Source organism: Entelurus aequoreus, linkage group LG05 (genome assembly GCF_033978785.1).
Source record: "Entelurus aequoreus isolate RoL-2023_Sb linkage group LG05, RoL_Eaeq_v1.1, whole genome shotgun sequence".
Classification (NCBI taxonomy): domain Eukaryota; kingdom Metazoa; phylum Chordata; class Actinopteri; order Syngnathiformes; family Syngnathidae; genus Entelurus; species Entelurus aequoreus.
In genome coordinates, this window is record NC_084735.1 from 79,086,623 (window position 1) to 79,106,797 (window position 20,175).

The 20,175-nt window shown below is 38.3% G+C and overlaps 1 protein-coding gene across 1 annotated transcript in view; it reads left to right on the forward strand.

The window, feature by feature from the left end:
• LOC133651084 (platelet-derived growth factor receptor beta-like) overlaps positions 1 to 20,175 on the forward strand; it is a 56,115-nt gene that overhangs the window by 14,355 nt on the left and 21,585 nt on the right. Inside the window, exons 4-12 of the mRNA XM_062049013.1 lie at positions 6,772 to 6,970; positions 7,041 to 7,301; positions 7,372 to 7,502; positions 10,128 to 10,209; positions 10,289 to 10,363; positions 14,068 to 14,239; positions 14,299 to 14,414; positions 14,515 to 14,626; positions 20,145 to 20,175. The exon at positions 20,145 to 20,175 is cut by the window's right edge and continues 66 nt beyond it. Of these exons, the coding sequence (XP_061904997.1) occupies positions 6,772 to 6,970; positions 7,041 to 7,301; positions 7,372 to 7,502; positions 10,128 to 10,209; positions 10,289 to 10,363; positions 14,068 to 14,239; positions 14,299 to 14,414; positions 14,515 to 14,626; positions 20,145 to 20,175 (1,179 nt within the window). The remainder of the gene's footprint in view (positions 1 to 6,771; positions 6,971 to 7,040; positions 7,302 to 7,371; positions 7,503 to 10,127; positions 10,210 to 10,288; positions 10,364 to 14,067; positions 14,240 to 14,298; positions 14,415 to 14,514; positions 14,627 to 20,144) is intronic.

A 20,175-nucleotide genomic window follows, 5' to 3' on the forward strand; every position in this document is an offset into this window, starting at 1 on the left:
GGGAAGTTTCCGGTAAATTTCCGGAAACTTTCCGGAAATGTGGAAATATTGACCATTTTTTGATTATTCAAAGTTGGACACCGTCCAAGGGAATTAGTGGGAATATATGGGAATTTATGGAGAATTACAATAATTTTATATTATTGGGCACTTGTCTATATGCTGCTGCATCTTTGTGGCATTTTTGACGTAGCTCTTTGCACAGTATTTGCAAATGTACGCAGCCTTTCCGCCTACATTGGTTGGGGTGAAATTTCTCCACACATCAGATGGTGTACGTGGCATTATTAGGGTCCGCATGTACCATGTACAAAGGACACTATTGAATTTGTAAGGTTTTATTATTATTCCGCAGCTTTGCGCACTACTTTGCCCCCCTTAACATGCTTCAAAACTCACCAAATTTGACACACACATAGGAAAACGTGCCCCAACCACTTTAGTAAAAAAAAACCTAACTCCAAAACTCAAAATTGCGCTCTAGCGCCCCCTAGGAAGAAAACTGCCTCTAACTCCCACTAGGAAGGTCGTAGAGACATGAAACAAAAACCCCTATGTAGGTCTGACTTAGACTTACATTTCATAATTTCACATTCTCGGGAAAAAACCAACAGGAAGTTGGCAATTTCCCATTTAAGACAAAAATGTACTAAAAACACTCATTTTTGCCTCTTTGAGCTGTAATTTGACCTTTTTAAAATACTTCAAAACTCACCAAAATTCTCACACACACCTTTGGCCATTCTAAGACAGTCATTTCCAGGAGTTATCTCACCTTCTGAGAAGCCTCCATTTTACTAATGATTTGTGTAGAATAAAAATACATATAGCTAATATAGCTGATATAGACACTTACATCATGTGTTGCCTTCATTATAACACTTATATAAGACTTTTAAAGTAATTTTGATAGTAGTCTTATATAGCTAATATAGACACTTACATCATGTGTTGCCTTCATTATAACACTTATATAAGACTTTTAAAGTCATTTTGATAGTAGGCTAATATAGCTAATATAGACACTTACATCATGTGTTGCCTTCATTATAACACTTATATAAGACTTTTAAAGTCATTTTGATAGTAGGCTAATATAGCTAATATAGACACTTACATCATGTGTTGCCTTCATTATAACACTTATATAAGACTTTTAAAGTCATTTTGATAGTAGGCTAATATAGACACTTACATCATGTGTTGCCTTCATTATAACACTTATATAAGACTTTTAAAGTCATTTTGATAGTAGGCTAATAGAGCTAATATAGACACTTACATCATGTGTTGCCTTCATTATAACACTTATATAAGACTTTTAAAGTCATTTTGATAGTAGGCTATTATAGCTAATATAGACACTTACATCATGTGTTGCCTTCATTATAACACTTATATAAGACTTTTAAAGTAATTTTGATAGTAGGCTAATATAGCTAATATAGACACTTACATCATGTGTTGCCTTCATTATAACACTTATATAAGACTTTTAAAGTCATTTTGATAGTAGTCTAATATAGCTAATATAGACACTTACATCATGTGTTGCCTTCATTATAACACTTATATAAGACTTTTAAAGTCATTTTGATAGTAGGCTATTTTAGCTAATATACACACTTACATCATGTGTTGCCTTCATTATAACACTTATATAAGACTTTTAAAGTCATTTTGATAGTAGGCTAATACAGCTGATATAGACACTTACATCATGTGTTGCCTTCATTATAACACTTATATAAGACTTTTAAAATAATTTTGATAGTAGGCTAATATAGCTAATATAGACACTTACATCATGTGTTGCCTTCATTATAACACTTATATAAGACTTTTAAAGTCATTTTGATAGTAGTCTAATATAGCTAATATAGACACTTACATCATGTGTTGCCTTCATTATAACACTTATATACGACTTTTAAAGTCATTTTGATAGTAGGCTATTATAGCTAATATAGACACACATCAGGACTGGTAGAAATTGCGATCTAAAAAAAAAACCGAACCCCAAAACTCAAAATTGCGCTCTAGAGCAATTTTTGAATAAAACAGAGACACAACTGCTCCTCAGAGGAAAACACAGACAAAACTGCTTGTAACTTCCGGTAGGAACGTCTTAGAGACATGAAACAAAAACCTCTACGTAGGTCTCACTTACACCTACATTTCATAGATTGACACCCTTCAGCAAAAATAAACAGGAAGTCCGCAATTCCTCCTTCAAAACTAAATTTTTGTTCAAACCGCTCACCAAACATCAAACGTTATCTCCTCTGAGCGCGTTTGTTGTTTCGGCTTCAAACTGCTACAGGAGAGAGATTGAACCCTTCTGATTAAAAGTTGACGGAAGAGTTTTGATACGTGCTACGGTTTTGATTTTACCAGCCTTCAAAGACCCGCCGCACTAAAGCTGCTCCGCTGCTGTGATTTTACGCGCCTTCAAAGAAAACAACCACTGTGCCGCAGCACCTAGGAAAAAGACACAGACACAACTTCCTCTAACTGCCAGTACGAATATCGTAGAGACACGAAACAAAAACCTCTATGTAGGTCTCACTCAGGACTACCACTGGACAAAAGTATTGGGACACCTACGACTAGCACCTGCCAAAATGCGGACCCGACCAACGCTGCTTGCAGCTTTAATTCTGTTTGTATTTATTAATTCTTGTAAAACACTAATGCAATGCCACACACAGATATAAATAGTCAGCTAAACAATTTGAGTAGTCTTTAAAAATATTTTACTGATGGACAAATGAATAGAAATAGGCTAGATGAATAAATGAACGCTCAATCAGCACGCTAAATCAAGCTATAACTTACATTCTTGCATGAAAACAGAATGGCTAGCAGAACAGAAGGCAGAGGAAATTACATGTTTTGATTTAGTATTTGCTAGTTGAACTTTACAGATCACAAAGAAGGTCAATTCGGATCGCTAACGTTGTTAGCATAAATGAATGGGATTTAACATAGAGAAAATTAGCATCACGGCTAATGGAGAAATATTTTCGGTTCATTATGAGACTGTGGTGCTACATAAACCTAGCTAGCTAGAGATATTGGCCCCAAAATCATTTAACAAGTACAGGAACAGCTAGCTAGCTTGAGTGAAAGTCTACTGGAGTATTCTACAGTCATACAGTAACAAGCAATTACACCTCTATTCAACTTAAATACCACAGATCAAATATATTTACCCCAGTAATATCATCAAAATTTACCTGACTGGATAAAGTCCTTGGGCTCAAATACTAGTGTGGCCTCGATAGCCCTGCTGTAGTGTGTAGCATGCTGGGAATTATCTGTGCATGTGATGGAGGAATGCACTGCACATGTGATGGAGGAATGCACAGTGCAGGGTTGAAATTCTACTGAATTTGCATTAAATCAGTTTGTTTTAGCTAATAATCATGCTGCAAGATCTAGCATGTTGCATTCAATGTTTATTCCCATTAATTTCCCATGAATTCCCGTTAATTCCCATGGAAAGTTTCCAACTTTGAATATTCCCGGAATTTTGCAACCCTAGTCGCCACAACGCGCCCCGTAAAAGATGGGAAAAAGGTAAACGTTGGGGAAGGATGAGTAAAAAAAATACAATCTAGACTGGGCTCCTAAGAGGGCCCTTTCTGCAGCTGGGAAAAAAACCTCCATAGCAAAGCACATATACATATTACAACATACATCTCGAGACTAGCAACAGAGGGGAGGGAGTGGGGGCCACGGTGGCAGGCTGCAGCTCTTCAGGCGCTGCCCAGCCGTCCATCCCCCCTAAGGGATTCGCATCAAGGACGTTGGATGGGGGGTGGGGTATGTGTGTGTGTGGCGTATATTTTTTGTGGATGCATGTGTGTGTGTGTAAGCCTGCCGCGTGTCTCTGTTCCGCGGCCTTGGTGTCGTGCGGTCGCTAGTCAGTCCAATGTTGCAACTGTCCATGCCAACAAAGCAAGCGTACTTGATGGAAAGCGCACAAAAGTAAGGCTCCACTTTTCAAAAGTTGCTAGCTTGATGCTAATTGACATTTGATATTCCATTGACATGCTACTGGTTAGCATTATGATTTCAGCACCTCCACACTTGGTAATCAACAACTAAGATGCACGTTACAATCAAACAGCTGGTGTGTAATTAGTACAAGTAGAAATGAGGGATGTTTTTGGCCTCCGATCACGATTCGATTTCGAGTCCTGATCCGATACTTTGACAAAGGAATATAGAAGTGAACACGTTTTATAACAACTAAAGTAAACGCAATAACACATTTTTATGAAGCTTATAAAGTTCAAGTTAAAGTACCACTGACACTAGGTGTGGTGAAATTAGCCTCTGCATTTGACCCATCCCCTTGTTCCACCCCCTGGGAGGTGAGGGGAGCAGTGAGCAGCATCGGTGGCCGCGCTCGGGAATCATTTTGGTGATTTAACCCCCAATTCCAACCCTTGATGCTGAGTGCCAAGCAGGGAGGTAATGGGTCCCATTTTTGTAGTCTTTGGTATGACTCGGCCGGGGTTTGAACTCACGACCTACCGATCTCAGGGCGGACACTCTAATCATCACGTTTAGAATTTGCTAGTATTGTGAATCAGATGATGTATTAAATGTGTGGTTTTGAATGTTACATACAATTTTTTTGACAAAATAAAGTGGCTAATGCACAATAACTAAACAAAATCAAAAATGTTGGCTCCCATTTAAATCATTTGGGTTTTGCCCTCAAAGCCTTCCTGTATGCTTAATACCTGACTTTGTAAACAATCACAAAAACAACTACAACAATTCTTTATAATAAGAAAAGTATTGATCTAATCACTTAAGTATCATTTTGACACTGATACTATACTAGGTATCGATAGTATCGACATCTGGATCGGCCATCCCTACTTTACACTGAAGCTTTAGCATTAGCTTTGTGTGTCGTCCTGCTCGGTGTGTGTGCGTATAGCATGCTTAGCCATTCCTTTTCCACTAGTCCTCCAGTGATAATGACACTTGGAAAGAACTAAGTTTTCCCGCCACGGGGGTTAGGATTAGTATCTTAGAAGCGGCTTCACACTGTGGATAGATGACACGATGACTCAAATTTGAGCCGGTGTTCTGGTGGGCCGTGCGTTTCTCACCTAGGCCTTCAGTAGTCCGACTTCACCTCTCAAAATACCGTAATTTATGTCACCACATGGACACGGCTGGAGATACTATACAGAAACACACTTGCACACCACTGGGCGTTGAATCCCCTCAACAGAAATATAACCTTAGAGGAAAATCTAATTTAAAACATTTGTATGCTCATAAAACACTTTAAACCTTTAGCATATCAGTATGTGGAATTAAATTATGGAATGGATTAACCAAAGAAATCAAACAAAGCACCAATAGGATTCAGTTTAAGAGACTGTTCAAACTACAAGTGTTCACAAAGTACCCAGAACAAGAATTATGATGAACATCTTGAACCCATTTTAAAAAAAATGTTTTTTTATTGAGACAAAGATTATTTATGTATTTAATATTTGTTTGCTTACTATGTTATATTACTTATTTGTTCAGTGTTCTGTTACACCAGGGGTGTCCAAAGCTGCGGGCCATTTGCGGCCCGCAGCTAATTGTTTACCGGCCCGCCACACATTCTGGAAATGCTATTGCAAAAATTAAAAAAAACACATTAAAAAAAAGTGGAATGAGGTGAAATCTAACGAGAAAAAGTTGCAATGTTGACACAAAGCTGCCATGCAGGCTGTTTCTTTTCTTTTGTCTATCTTTATTTTTCTTTTTTGGCCATTGCTCAAAAAAAAAAAAAAAAAAAAAAAAAAAAAAGACCTATTCAAAGCTCCAATTATTTCAAATATTTCACTTTAAAATGTTTTATGTGGAAAATTTTGCATATATTGTGTGGTTGCCATACAAAAACATCAACGTTTTCTTTAACAAAAGAGCATAAAACAAACAAAATAATAGTTCAAACGTAAAATTGACAGATATATCTATATACTTAATTTTTGAAAGTAAAAAAAAAAAAACCTAATAAAAATGTATCACGTTATGAGTGGGGCACCTTTTGGATCCCAAATATATTTAATGGGATTTAATTGATCTTTTCACTGTGATTACTCAAAAATAATAATGAATTAAAGTCAATGGTGTCCTGCATTATTGATATTTTTAAGGCTCTAATTACTTCACATCAAACATTGCTTTCTTAATGTTTTGGGAAGTGGGGGAAATACTGCGTATTTCAGTTTTATTATAAAAAAACAAAGTTGTCTTTGACAGAAAAGGCATAAAACCTTTTATTTTTATTTTTACTTTGTATCAACCTGAAGTTGATCTACTGTAGAGATTTACTGTAAGCGTTAAATACATTTAAAAAAATAATAATTTGACTTGTTTTTAACATTTTAAAATGTTAGGGAGCCCTAAAGGTAAAAAAAAATAAAAAAATTAATCCATATATTTTGTTATGGTTTGAAAATGAAAAATATCAAAATGGCCCCAGAATGCTTTAATTTTTCCGTGTGCGGCCCTCAGTGGAAAAAGTTTGGACACCCCTGTGTTACACAGAACAAGGAAATTGGATAACATTGCTATGGTCTGAAAAGGGGTAGGATTAAATAAGCACTGCATCTTCCTACTCCTTTTCGGACCTGCTGCAATGACACAGCTGGAAATGTGTGATGCATTACATTGTATCGTATGCACGTTCCAAATAAACTGAAACTGAACTGAACTGAACTGATCATGATACCTGTATCTCAGGTGTGTTCTGGTTGGGGCGAGGTGTCATGGCGCTTGCCTCGAGAGGATATTCAAGACGACGGGGTTGTGGTGGACCAGCAGAAATTCAGAAGTGTCTTGCAACTCTCGAACGTCACCTGGAGGAATTCTGGGAGATATGCCTGTGAGGAATCCTCGTCTGATCAGATCAGAGAGATGGACATCTTCATCCCCGGACACGGTGACTTTGGTGTTTGGATCATTCAAGAGTCCTCGTCCTGAGCCTGATGATTTCTTTCGTCCACCCTCAGATCCGGCTGAATGGTTTGTTCCGCTCGGTCCAGGTGTGGTGATGAAGGAGAAGGAGGAAGACACGATCCCGTGCGTGGTCTCCGACCCACGGCTGAACGTTAGCCTGTACGAGCGTGGAGACACAATTCCGGTGTCTGGACTAAAATACGAGCCTGCTCACGGCTTCACGGGTCCCCTGAACGACTCGTCATACGTGTGCGTGGCCTCTAACGGTTCTGAGGAGACCCGGTCGCAGGTGTACTACGTTTTCAGCGTCGTAGGTGAGTTCACAGCCTCCACAGTCGATCTCACTGGTCTGTGGCTCACCTGTGTGGCTCACCTGTCTGTCAGTCGCCAAAGAGATGCAGGTGGACTTGAGAGCGTCCAGCAGCTTGTTGAAGCAAGGAGAACTTCTTACTGTCAACTGTACGGTCCAAGACATGGAAATGGTTTACTTCTCGTGGGACTTCCCTCGCAAACAGGTAAGCCAGTCTCCACCCATGAATGCATTCTTTTTTTTTTTAGAGGTACCCAGTCTCCACCCACAATTGACTCACAGGTAACTGTTATGTGTACAGGAGGAGAAGACGACACAGACAGAAGGGATGTCGTTTAAACTCTATTTTTATATATTTATACACTATATATATAAATTAATAAATGAAGTGTGAGACCTAGTTAAGAATGTGTGTGGTGCGTGACTATGTGTAGGATTTAAAGGCCTACTGAAAGCCACTACTACCGACCACGCAGTCTGATAGTTTATATATCAATGATGAAATCTTAACATTATAACACATGCCAATACGGCCGGGTTAACTTATAAAGTGACATTTTAAATTTGCCGCTAAACTTCCGGTTCGAAACGCCTCTGCGGATGACGTATGCGCGTGACGTAGACCGGGGAACACGGGTATGCCTTCCACATTGAAGCCAATACGAAAAAGCTCTGTTTTCATTTCATAATTCCACAGTATTCTGGACATCTGTGTTCGTGAATCTGTTGCAATCATGTTCATTGCATTATGGAGAAGGAAGCTGAGCAAGCAAAGAAGAAAGTTGTCGGTGCGAAATGGACGTATTTTTCGAACGTAGTCAGCCACAACAGTACACAGCCGGCGCTTCTTTGTTTACATTCCTGAAAGATGCAGTCAAGATGGAAGAACTCGGATAACAGAGACTCTAACCAGGAGGACTTTTGACTTCGATACACAGACGCCTGTAGAGAACTGGGACAACACAGACTCTTACCAGGATTACTTTGATTTGGATGACAAAGACGCAGACGTGCTACTGTGAGTATGCAGCTTTGGCTTCTAAACATTTGATCGCTTGACCGTATGTGCGCAACTTTTTTTTGCGTATGTACGTAACTTTTTAAAAATATATAAGCTTTATGAACCTTGGGTTAGGTGAACGGTCTTTTGGGCTGAGTGATTGTGTGTGTTGATCAGGTGTTTGAATTGTATTGGCGTGTTCTATGGAGCTAGGAGCTAGCAGAGGAGCTAGGAGCTAGCGTAACAAACACGCAGGTGTTTTTATGCAGGATTAATTTGTGGCATATTAAATATAAGCCTGGTTGTGTTGTGGCTAATAGAGTATATATATGTCTTGTGTTTATTTACTGTTGTAGTCATTCCCAGCTGAATATCAGGACACCCCCGGCTCTCACAGCATCTTCCCTATCTGAATAGCTTCAACTCCCCACTAGTCCTTCACTTGCACTTTACTCATCCACAAATCTTTCATCCTCGCTCAAATTAATGGGGAAATTGTCGCTTTCTCGGTCCGAATCTCTCTCACTTCATGCGGCCATCATTGTAAACAATAGGGAACTTTGCGTATATGTTCAACTGACTACGTCACGCTACTTCCGGTAGGGGCAAGCCTTTTTTTTTATCAGATACCAAAAGTTGCAATCTTTATCGTCGTTGTTCTATACTAAATCCTTTCAGCAAAAATATGGCAATATCGCGAAATGATCAAGTATGACACATAGAATAGATCTGCTATCCCCGTTTAAATAAAAAAAATTCATTTCAGTAGGCCTTTAACTGTAGTGTGTTACCCTTAGTGTTGAGCGAGAGGCGGAAGTCCAATAGGGGCAGGGCGGGCTCGTAGGTCCGTGAGACAGGCCGGAAGTCGGGGGCGATAAAAAGGTCCGTGTCCAGGTGGGAGGTCGAGACCCAAAAGGCAGCCAGGGAAGCAGAGGGAACGCGGGAATACGAGACACACATCTCGTAACGTGGGAACGAAGGCAGGCTTGGCAGGACAGACAGGGAGGACACGAGACAATTCAACACGATGGGGAAGAAACACAGAGAGAGAATGCACAGAGCTGGGCTAGTCGGCTTACTGTACGGGGACAGATGACTACGTTCTGGGGCGGGATAGCAGGTTGAGCAGGCTTATGAAGGCAGGTCTTCTGATCAGTGGCAGGTGCGCTGATTGCTGCCGATTGATTGCTGCAGCCGGACTGACGCGCTCCCGGAGGTGTACTCATACTTGCCAACCTTGAGACCTCAGAATTAGGGAGATATTGCTGCAGCCTCGTGCTTCTCTGACCGTTCATGAGTGACTATATCCGTTCGGCCACCGTGTTCAATGGAGAAGTCTGATCTACAACATTTGCAGGCAACACACCCCTTCCCCTTCGAGCTGTCCTGGATGAACTGAAATGATTTTTTCCAATCATTTTGGAACTTGCAAGTGTACTTCTTCTTCTTACTCGTCGTCGCCAAGTCTCTTCTTCTGCTTCGTCTTCTTCTTCTTCTTCGGTTCTGATTGCCGCACTTGACTTCGAGGTGTAACCGTTATTATTGTCCGGCCGGAAACGGCGCCCAGTGAAGGATGGTGTAGCAATATTGTTGTCCGGGTGGAAATCGGGAGAAATTCGGGAGAATGATTGCCCCGGGAGATTTTCGGGAGGGGCACTGAAATTCGGGATTCCCCCGGGAAAATCGGGAGGGTTGGCGAGTATGAATGCGCACTGAGGTGCGCTCGGGCCGTGACAGTAACCTCCTTTCCACCCACATATAAATTGATTGACAGGTAACTTATTATTTTTATTTTTTTTAAAAGGGACTTACTACTTGTGACTTTTGCAGGAATTTGAGCCACTCACGGAATTTCTGCCCAATCAAATCCGTTCATTTGTCCACATCCCCGTGGCAACGCTGGCAGATTCTGGTAGGTACTCATCGGGCGTTCATCAGTGACACCGTCGGTTGCCATGGTAGTCGTTAGATATTTGGGGTGTTTCCTGCAGGTGTGTACGTGTGCACGGTTGAGGAAACACTTCAGGGACGGATTGTGAGTAAAAACCTCACCATGACCATACTGGGTGAGTGCGCACACACACACACACACACACACACACACACACACACACACACACACACACACACACACACACACACACACACACACACACACACACACACGTATTCTTGTATTTGTTATCGTCTTGAGACCTCCGAAAAATGCCTGCCTCTTTAGGACCACCCTTTCTAGATATATAAGGATTCGTATTTACAACATTAATAATATATACATACTATGCAAATGTAAAAAAAAGGTAAGCTTTTAGTGAATTTTTTTATTTTTTATTTTTTGTTTGTCATTGTTTTTTAATCTTCATTATTTACTTCAAATTATTACAGTATGTCTCTATATACATATTTATTTATTTTTTTAATTAATTTTGGCCCAAAGGAGGGACATTTCAATTTCTTACACACACTTATTAAATATGTTGGCCAGAGGGGGAGCACTTTAACATTTTTACACACACTTGTTACTTCATATGTTGACCAGAGGGGGAGCACTTTTAAAACCGACACATAGTCAATTTAAAAAAACCCTCCTTTTTGGGACCACCTTAATTTTGATAGATTTCACCACCAGGGGGTGCAAATGAGACATTCTCTATTAGATGCAATGGTTTTCCATATTGGGACCATGATTTATGTCCTAACTTGTTCACCGGTCCTCAAATACAAGAACACACACACACACACACACACACACACACACACACACACACACACACACACACACACACACACACACACACACACACACACACAGACATATTCTTGTATTTGTTACTTTCTTAAGACCTCCGAAAAATGCCGACCTCTTTAGGACCACCCTATCTAGATATGTAAAGATTTGTATTTACAACATTAATAATATATACATACTATGCAAATGTAAAAAAGGTAAGCTTTTAGTGAATTTTTATTTTTTAAATTTTTTGTTTGTAATTGGTTTTTAATCTTTATTATTTACTTCAAGTTATTAAAGTACGTCTCTATATACATATATGTATATATATGTATATATATATATACACATATATATACACATATATATATATATATATATATATATATATATATATATATATATATATATATATATATATATATATATATATATATATATATATATATATATATATATATATATATATATATATATATATATATATATATGTCTTATTTAGATTATCCAAAAAATAGTGCTCGATACCGTGGTAGAGCGTAATATGTATGTGTGGGAAAAAATCACAAGACTATTTCATCTCTACAGGCCTGTTTCATGAGGGATTTCCTCAATCCTCAGGAGGTTTTAATGGAAGCATTCACATACCATGGTTTATATAGGGCACAGAGCGGGTGGGTACAGGCAGGCGTGGGGGCGTGGTGATTGACTCATGTGTTACCTAGGAGGTGTTTCCTTCTGTGACGGCATGCTGATACAATTTCGCCGCGCTTGTTGAGGGATGACAACTCTGGACGGTATATGATAAACAGTTTCTCTTTTAAGCATAGGTTGCATCTTTTGTTACCACTGTTGTAAGGTGTGCTGGATGCAAGAATTTGCCATGTTATTGAGTATTCAACATTATTGTCTTTGAGATTCCAAATGTGTTTGCTGAGTTCTGTAGTGTTCCGGAGTCTTTTGCATCTGAAAGAAGCCTTGTGATTGTTCCATCTGGTTTTGAATTCTCCCTCAGTTAATCCTACGTATGTGTCGGATGTGTTAATGTCCTTGCGTATTACCTTTGCTTGGTAAACAACTGATGATTGTAAGCACCCCCCGTTGAGAGGGCAATCAGGTTTCTTGCGGCAGTTACAGCTTTTGTCGGTTTTGGAGTCGTTCTGCCTGGTGGTGGGCGGCTCCTTTTCAATTGCTTTATTGTGGTTTGAAATTATTTGCCGCATGCAGCTGCATGCTGCAAATAATTTCAAACCACAATAAAGCAATTGAAAAGGAGCCGCCCACCACCAGGCAGAACGACTCCAAAACCGACAAAAGCTGTAACTGCCGCAAGAAACCTGATTGCCCTCTCAACGGGGGGTGCTTACAATCATCAGTTGTTTACCAAGCAAAGGTAATACGCAAGGACATTAACACATCCGACACATACGTAGGATTAACTGAGGGAGAATTCAAAACCAGATGGAACAATCACAAGGCTTCTTTCAGATGCAAAAGACTCCGGAACACTACAGAACTCAGCAAACACATTTGGAATCTCAAAGACAATAATGTTGAATACTCAATAACATGGCAAATTCTTGCATCCAGCACACCTTACAACAGTGGTAACAAAAGATGCAACCTATGCTTAAAAGAGAAACTGTTTATCATATACCGTCCAGAGTTGTCATCCCTCAACAAGCGCGGCGAAATTGTATCAGCATGCCGTCACAGAAGGAAACACCTCCTAGGTAACACATGAGTCAATCACCACGCCCCCACGCCTGCCTGTACCCACCCGCTCTGTGCCCTATATAAACCATGGTATGTGAATGCTTCCATTAAAACCTCCTGAGGATTGAGGAAATCCCTCATGAAACAGGCCTGTAGAGATGAAATAGTCTTGTGATTTTTTCCCACACATACATATATATATATATGTATATATATATATACAGGTATATATTTATACATTTTGGCCAAAGGGGGCGCATTTCAATTTCTTATACACACTTATTACATATGTTGGCCAGAGGGGGTGCACTTAAAATTTTTACATACACTTGTTATTTCATATGTTGACCAGAGGTGGAGCACTTTTAAAACCGACACACAGTTAATTTGAAAAATCCCTCCTTTTTGGGACCACCCTAATTGTGATAGATTTCACCACCAGGGGTGCAAATGAGACATTCTCTATTAGATGCAATGGTTTTCCATATTGGGACCATGATTTATGTCCTAACTTGTTCACCGGTCCTCATATGGAAGGTACTTTTCCTTGTTGATGTCTTAAGAAGGGAAGAAATACAAGAACACACACACACATGCACACACACACACACACACAGACATATTCTTGTATTTGTTACTTTCTTGAGACCTCCGAAAAATGCCGACCTCTTTAGGACCACCGTATCTAGATATATAAAGATTTGCATTTACAACATTAATAATATATACATACTACGCAAATGTAAAAAAGGTAAGCTTTTAGTGAATTTTAATTGTTTTAATTTTTTGTTTTTAATCTTCATTATTTACTTCAAATTATTAAAGTATGTATGTATATATATATATATATATATATATATATATATATATATATATATATATATATATATATATATATATATATATATATATATATATATATTTATACATTTTGGCCAAAGGGGGCGCATTTCAATTTCTTACACACACTTATTACATATGTTGGCCAGAGGGGGTGCACTTAAAATGTTTACATACACTTGTTATTTCATATGTTGACCAGAGGTGGAGCACTTTTAAAACTGACACAGTCAATTTGAAAAATCCCTCCTTTTATTTATTTATTTTTGGGACCACCTTAATTTTGGTAGATTTCACCACTAGGGGTGCAAATGAGACCTTCTCTATTAGATGCAATGGTTTTCCGTATTGGGACCATGATTTATGTCCTAACTTGTTCACCAGTCCTCATATGGAAGGTACTTTTCCTTGTTGATGTCTCAAGAAGGATAGAAATACAAGAACACACACACACACACACACTCACAGGTGGCATCTCTCCAGATCGAGGTTACGTTTTGGCGCGCCCGTCCCACGACACCAACGTCACTTGTCTTGTTCACCACACGGTGGAGCTCCAGGTGATGGTGCAAGCCCACCCCTCCCCCACCATAGTTTGGACCAAAGACAACCGGAGCGTCGTCGCCGACACCCGCGCGCGTGCGGCAGACAACAGGTAAGAAGGCGGCCATGTAAACGTCGGGCGCGATGGCGAGTAACGACTGTTGACGGCAGCTACGTGAGCACGCTGACCGTGAGGCACGTCCGGCTGAACCAGACGGGGCGTTACACCGTAACCGTTGCCAACGGCGACGCTGAGGACGAGGTCGTGTTCCACCTAGAAGTCAAAGGTCAGAGAGTGATGACTGACATATCACCTTGTTTTCAACTCACTGTTCGTCTTTGTGTGTGTGTGTGTGTGTGTGTGTGTGTGTGTGTGTGTGTACACAGCACCCCCAAAGATGATCTCGCTGTCGCAGTCGAGCAGCGGGGCCATGGTGTGTGTTAGCGAAGGAGCCCCCGCCCCTTCCGTCACCTGGTTCACTTGTCACAGTGCACACGGGTAAAATACACACACACACACACACACACACATTTACACGATGCTAACGAGAATAAACTCAAGCTTATCCCAGAAGATAAGATTACATAACGTTAACAATAAAAATAAAAAAATTAAATGACATAATAGTTTTTAAGACTTCTTTTTATGAAAGTACAACAATGTGGACGAGTACAACAATAAGGACTTGAAGAGTGTGAATGATTATTTTAGTTTTAGTGAAGTTTATTACAGTGCAGCACTAATTCAAACCCTGATACCCAATAATTTGTGAAATTGTGTAAGATGTAAATACAAACGGAATATAATGATTTGCAAATCCTTTTCAACCCATATTCAGTTGAATGCACTACAAAGACAACATATTTGATGTTCAAACTCATAAACTTTATTTTTTTTTTTGCAAATAATTTACTTAGAATCTCACGGTTGCAACACGTGCCAAAGTAGTTGGGAAAGGGCATGTTCACCACTGTGTTACATGGCCTTTCCTTTTAACAACACTCAAACGATTGGAAACTGAGGAAACTAATTGTTGAAGCTTTGAAAGTGGAATTCTTTCCCATTCTTGTTTTATGTAGAGCAGGGGTCACCAACGCGGTGCCCGCGGGCACCAGGTAGCCCGTAAGGACCAGATGAGTAGCCCGCTGGCCTGTTCTAAAAATAGCTCAAATAGCAGCACTTACCAGTGAGCTGCCTCTATTTTTTAAATTGTATTTATTTACTAGCAAGCTGGTCTCGCTTTGCCCGACATTTTTCATTCTAAAAGAGACAAAACTCAAATAGAGTTTGAAAATCCAAGAAAATATTTTAAAGACTTGGTCTTCACTTCTTTAAATAAATTCATTATTTTTTTTTACTTTGCTTCTTATAACTTTCAGACAGACAATTTTAGAGAAAAAATACAACCTTAAAAATTATTTTAGGATTTTTAAACACATATACCTTTTTACCTTTTAAATTCCTTCCTCTTCTTTCCTGACAATGTAAATCAATGTTCAAGTAAAAAAATTTTTTTTTATTGTAAAGAATAATAAATAAATTTAAATTTTAGCTTCTGTTTTTTCGACGAAGAATATTTGTGAAATATTTCTTCAAATTTATTATGATTAAAATTCAAAAAAATTATTCTGGCAAATCTAGAAAATCTGTAGAATCAAATTTAAATCTTATTTTAAAGTCTTTTGAATTTCTTTTAAAATTTTTGTTCTGGAAAATCTAGAAGAAATAATGATTTGTCTAGCTTGGTCCAATTTGTTATATATTCTAACAAAGTGTAGATTGGATTTTAACCTATTTAAAACATATCATAAAAATTCTAAAATTAATCTTAATCAGGAAAAATTACTAATGATGTTCCATAAATTATTTTTTTATATTTTTCAAAAAGATTCAAATTAGCTAGTTTCTCTCTTCTTTTTTTCGATTGAATTTTGAATTTTAAAGAGTCGAAATTGAAGATAAACTATGTTTCAAAATGTAATTGCCATTTTTTTCGTGTTTTCTCCTCTTTTAAACCGTTCAATTAAGTGTAAATATCATTAATTATTAATAATAACATAGAGTTAAAGGTAAATTGAGCAAATTGGCTATTTCTGGCAATTTATTTAAGTGTGTATCAAACTGGTAGCCCTTCGCATTAATCACTACCCAAGAAGTAGCTCTTGGTTTCAAAAAGGTTGGTGACCCCTGATGTAGAGCTTCAGTTGTTCTCCGCTGTCGTATTTCACACTTCATAATGCGCCACACATTTTCGATAGGAGACAGGTCTGGACTGCAGGCGGGCCAGGAAAGTACCCGCACTCTTTTTTTTTACGAAGTCACGCTGTTGTAACACGTGCTGAATGTGGCTTGGCATTGTCTTGCTGAAATAAGCAGGGGCGTCCATGGTAACGTTGCTTGGATGGCAACATATGTTGCTCCAAAACCTGTATGTACCTTTCAGCATTAATGGTGCCTTCACAGATGTGTAAGTTACCCATGTCTTGGGCACTAATACACCCCCATACCATCACAGATGCTGGCTTTTACACTTTGCGCCTATAACAATCCGGATGGTTCTTTTCCTCTTTGGTCCGGAGGACACGACGTCCACAGTTTCCAAAAACAATTTGAAATGTGGACTCGTCAGACCACAGAACACTTTTCCACTTTGTATCAGTCCATCTTAGATGAGCTCAGGCCCAGCGAAGCTGACGGCGTTTCTGGGTGTTGTTGATAAACGGTTTTCGCCTTGCATAGGAGAGTTTTAACATGCACTTACAGATGTAGCGACCAACTGTAGTTACTGACAGTGGGTTTCTGAAGTGTTCCTGAGCCCATGTGGTGATATCCTTTACACACTGATGTCGCTTGTTGATGCAGTACCGCCTGAGGGATCGAAGGTCACGGGCTTAGCTGCTTACGTGCAGTGATTTCTCCAGATTCTCTGAACCCTTTGATGATATTACGGACCGTAGATGGTGAAATCCCTAAATTCCTTGCAATAGCTGGTTGAGAAAGGTTTTTCTTAAACTGTTCAACAATTTGCTCACGCATTTGTTGACAAAGTGGTGACCCTCGCCCCATCCTTGTTTGTGAATGACTGAGCATTTCATGGAAAAAGACTCCGCTTAGATGGCAGCATATGTTGTTCCAAAACCTGTATGTACCTTTCAGCATTAATGGTGCCTTCACAGATGTGTAAGTTACCCATGTCTTGGGCACTAATACACCCCCATACCATCACAGATGCTGGCTTTTCAGCTTTGCGCCTAGAACTGTCCGGATTGTTCTTTTCCTCCTTGATCTGGAGGACACGACGTCCACAGTTTCCAAAAACAATATCAAATGTGGACTCGTCCGACCACAGAACACTTTTACACTTTGCATCAGTCCATCTTAGATGAGTTCGGGTCTAGCGAAGCCAGCGGCGTTTCTGGGTGTTGTTGATACATGTCTTTTGCTTTGCATAGTAGAGTTTTAAATTGCACTTACAGATGTAGTGACAAACTGTAGTTACTGACAGTGGTTTTCTGAAGTGTTCCTGAGCCCATGTGGTGATATCCTTTACACACGGATGTCGGTTTTTGATGCAGCACCGCCTGAAGATATTAACAGTAAATGAACAAGTGGATTAATAATTCATTTTCTACCACTTGTCTTTACTAATTTTGACAAAATAATACAATGGAAAATGACACAATATGTTACTGCATATGTCAGCAGCTAAATTAGGAGCCTTTGTTTGTTTACTTACTACTAAAAGACAAGTTTTCTTGTATGTTCACTATTTTATTTAAGGACAAACTTGCAATAAGAAACATATGTTTAACCTCTAAAGCAGGGGTCACCAACCTTTTTGAAAGCAAGAGCTACTTCTTGGGTACTGAGTAATGCGAAGGGCTACCAGTTTGATACACACTTAAATAAATTGCCAGAAATAGCCAATTTGCTCAATTTACCTTTAACTCTATGTTATTATTAATAATTAATGATATTTACACTTAATTGAACGGTTTAAAAGAGGAGAAAACACGAAAAAAAATGACAATTACATTTTGAAACATAGTTTATCTTCAATTTCGACTCTTTAAAATTCAAAATTCAATCGAAAAAAAGAAGAGAAAAACTAGCTAATTCGAATCTTTTTGAAAAATATAAAAAAAGAATTTATGGAACATCATTAGTAATTTTTCCTGATTAAGATTCATTTTAGAATTTTGATGATATGTTTTAAATAGGTTAAAATCCAATCTACACTTTGTTAGAATATATAACAAATTGGACCAAGCAAGACAAATCATTATTTCTTCTAGATTTTCCAGAACAAACATTTTAAAAGAAATTCAAAAGACTTTAAAATAAGATTTAAATTTGATTCTACAGATTTTCTAGATTTGCCAGAATAATTTTTTTGAATTTTAATCATAATAAATTTGAAGAAATATTTCACAAATATTCTTCGTCGAAAAAACAGAAGCTAAAATTTAAATTTATTAATTATTCTTTACAATAAAAATAAAAAAATTTACTTGAACATTGATTTACATTGTCAGGAAAGAAGAGGAAGGAATTTAAAAGGTAAAAAGGTATATGTGTTTAAAAATCCTAAAATACTTTTTAAGGTTGTATTTTTTCTCTAAAATTGTCTGTCTGAAAGTTATAAGAAGCAAAGTAAAAAAAATTAATGAATTTATTTAAAGAAGTGAAGACCAAGTCTTTAAAATATTTTCTTGGATTTTCAAATTCTATTTGAGTTTTGTCTCTTTTAGAATTAAAAATGTCGGGCAAAGCGAGACCAGCTTGCTAGTAAATAAATACAATTTAAAAAATAGAGGCAGCTCACTGGTAAGTGCTGCTATTTGAGCTATTTTTAGAACAGGCCAGCGGGCTACTCATCTGGTCCTTACGGGCTACCTGGTGCCCGCGGGCACCGCGTTGGTGACCCCTGCTCTAAAGGCATAGTGGCCACATGCGTGGACAGCACCTTTTAGCTCCTATTTTCAAAATTGTGTACACTACTGAATTGGGGTCTTATGCTGACATATGGACATTTATACTGCTATCTGGTGGTGTCCGAAGAGTATAACATACAATGGAATTTGGAAAAAAAATTGTACAAAAAAAAAAAGTGTATGTCACTACACATGAAGTACACGTTTGTGTACTTATGGACTAAGTACATCATATTAAAAGATGATTTTTAGTTTTTTTTTCTAATTAGGCTCCAATAAGCCCAAATAGCAAAAAGAAATAAAAAAAAAACCATGTAAACAAACAGCTTGGGCCTTAAGAAGTTAATGTAGCGTAAGATTTTTTGTTAAAATAAAGCCAGTAGTGCAATTTTTTATGGTCCCCTTTATTTAGAAAAAGTACCGAAATAATTTTGATCCCGGTACCATAATATTGGTATCAGGACAACACTAATTTCTACTAACACAGATGACTACACCTGATATAAATGTTCCTTTTCCCAGTTTGTAAGGAAACATGGAAGAATTGTGCTGGCTCGTCTGACATCTTATCACTTTTTACAGGGTGTAGTGTGAGTGTGATCATGTGACCGCCGACGAGCCAAATGAATGCGTCTTTGCAAGCAGTAATCGATAGTGTATAGATAATAACAAAAGATGATATAAATAAATATAGCCATCAGAATCACAGAGTAAAAGTAGCATTCGTTCTTCACAAAACCACTCAAGTAAAAGTAAAAAGTATGTTTCATTAAAACTACTCTGACTAATGTCATTTGTTAAGTTAGTGTTTTTGTTTTATTTATACATAATAGTCATTTAATGTGCAATATTTATTTTCTTACAAATTTGTAGTTTTTCATTACGTTTTGCTTGTGTTACTGTATGTACATTCCACAACAACATGATTCCTATCCTCATTTATCCAGAAAGTGTAACAGGGTAAATGTAGCGCGCTGCTAGTACACAACTCTGTATGTGTTTACCAAATAGACGCCATGAATACTACTTGTAATGTGTGTACTGTGTGGGAACTAATCTGGAACTAATTGTTTTGACTGCAGGTGCAATAATGGGAGCTGGAAGAGCCAATCA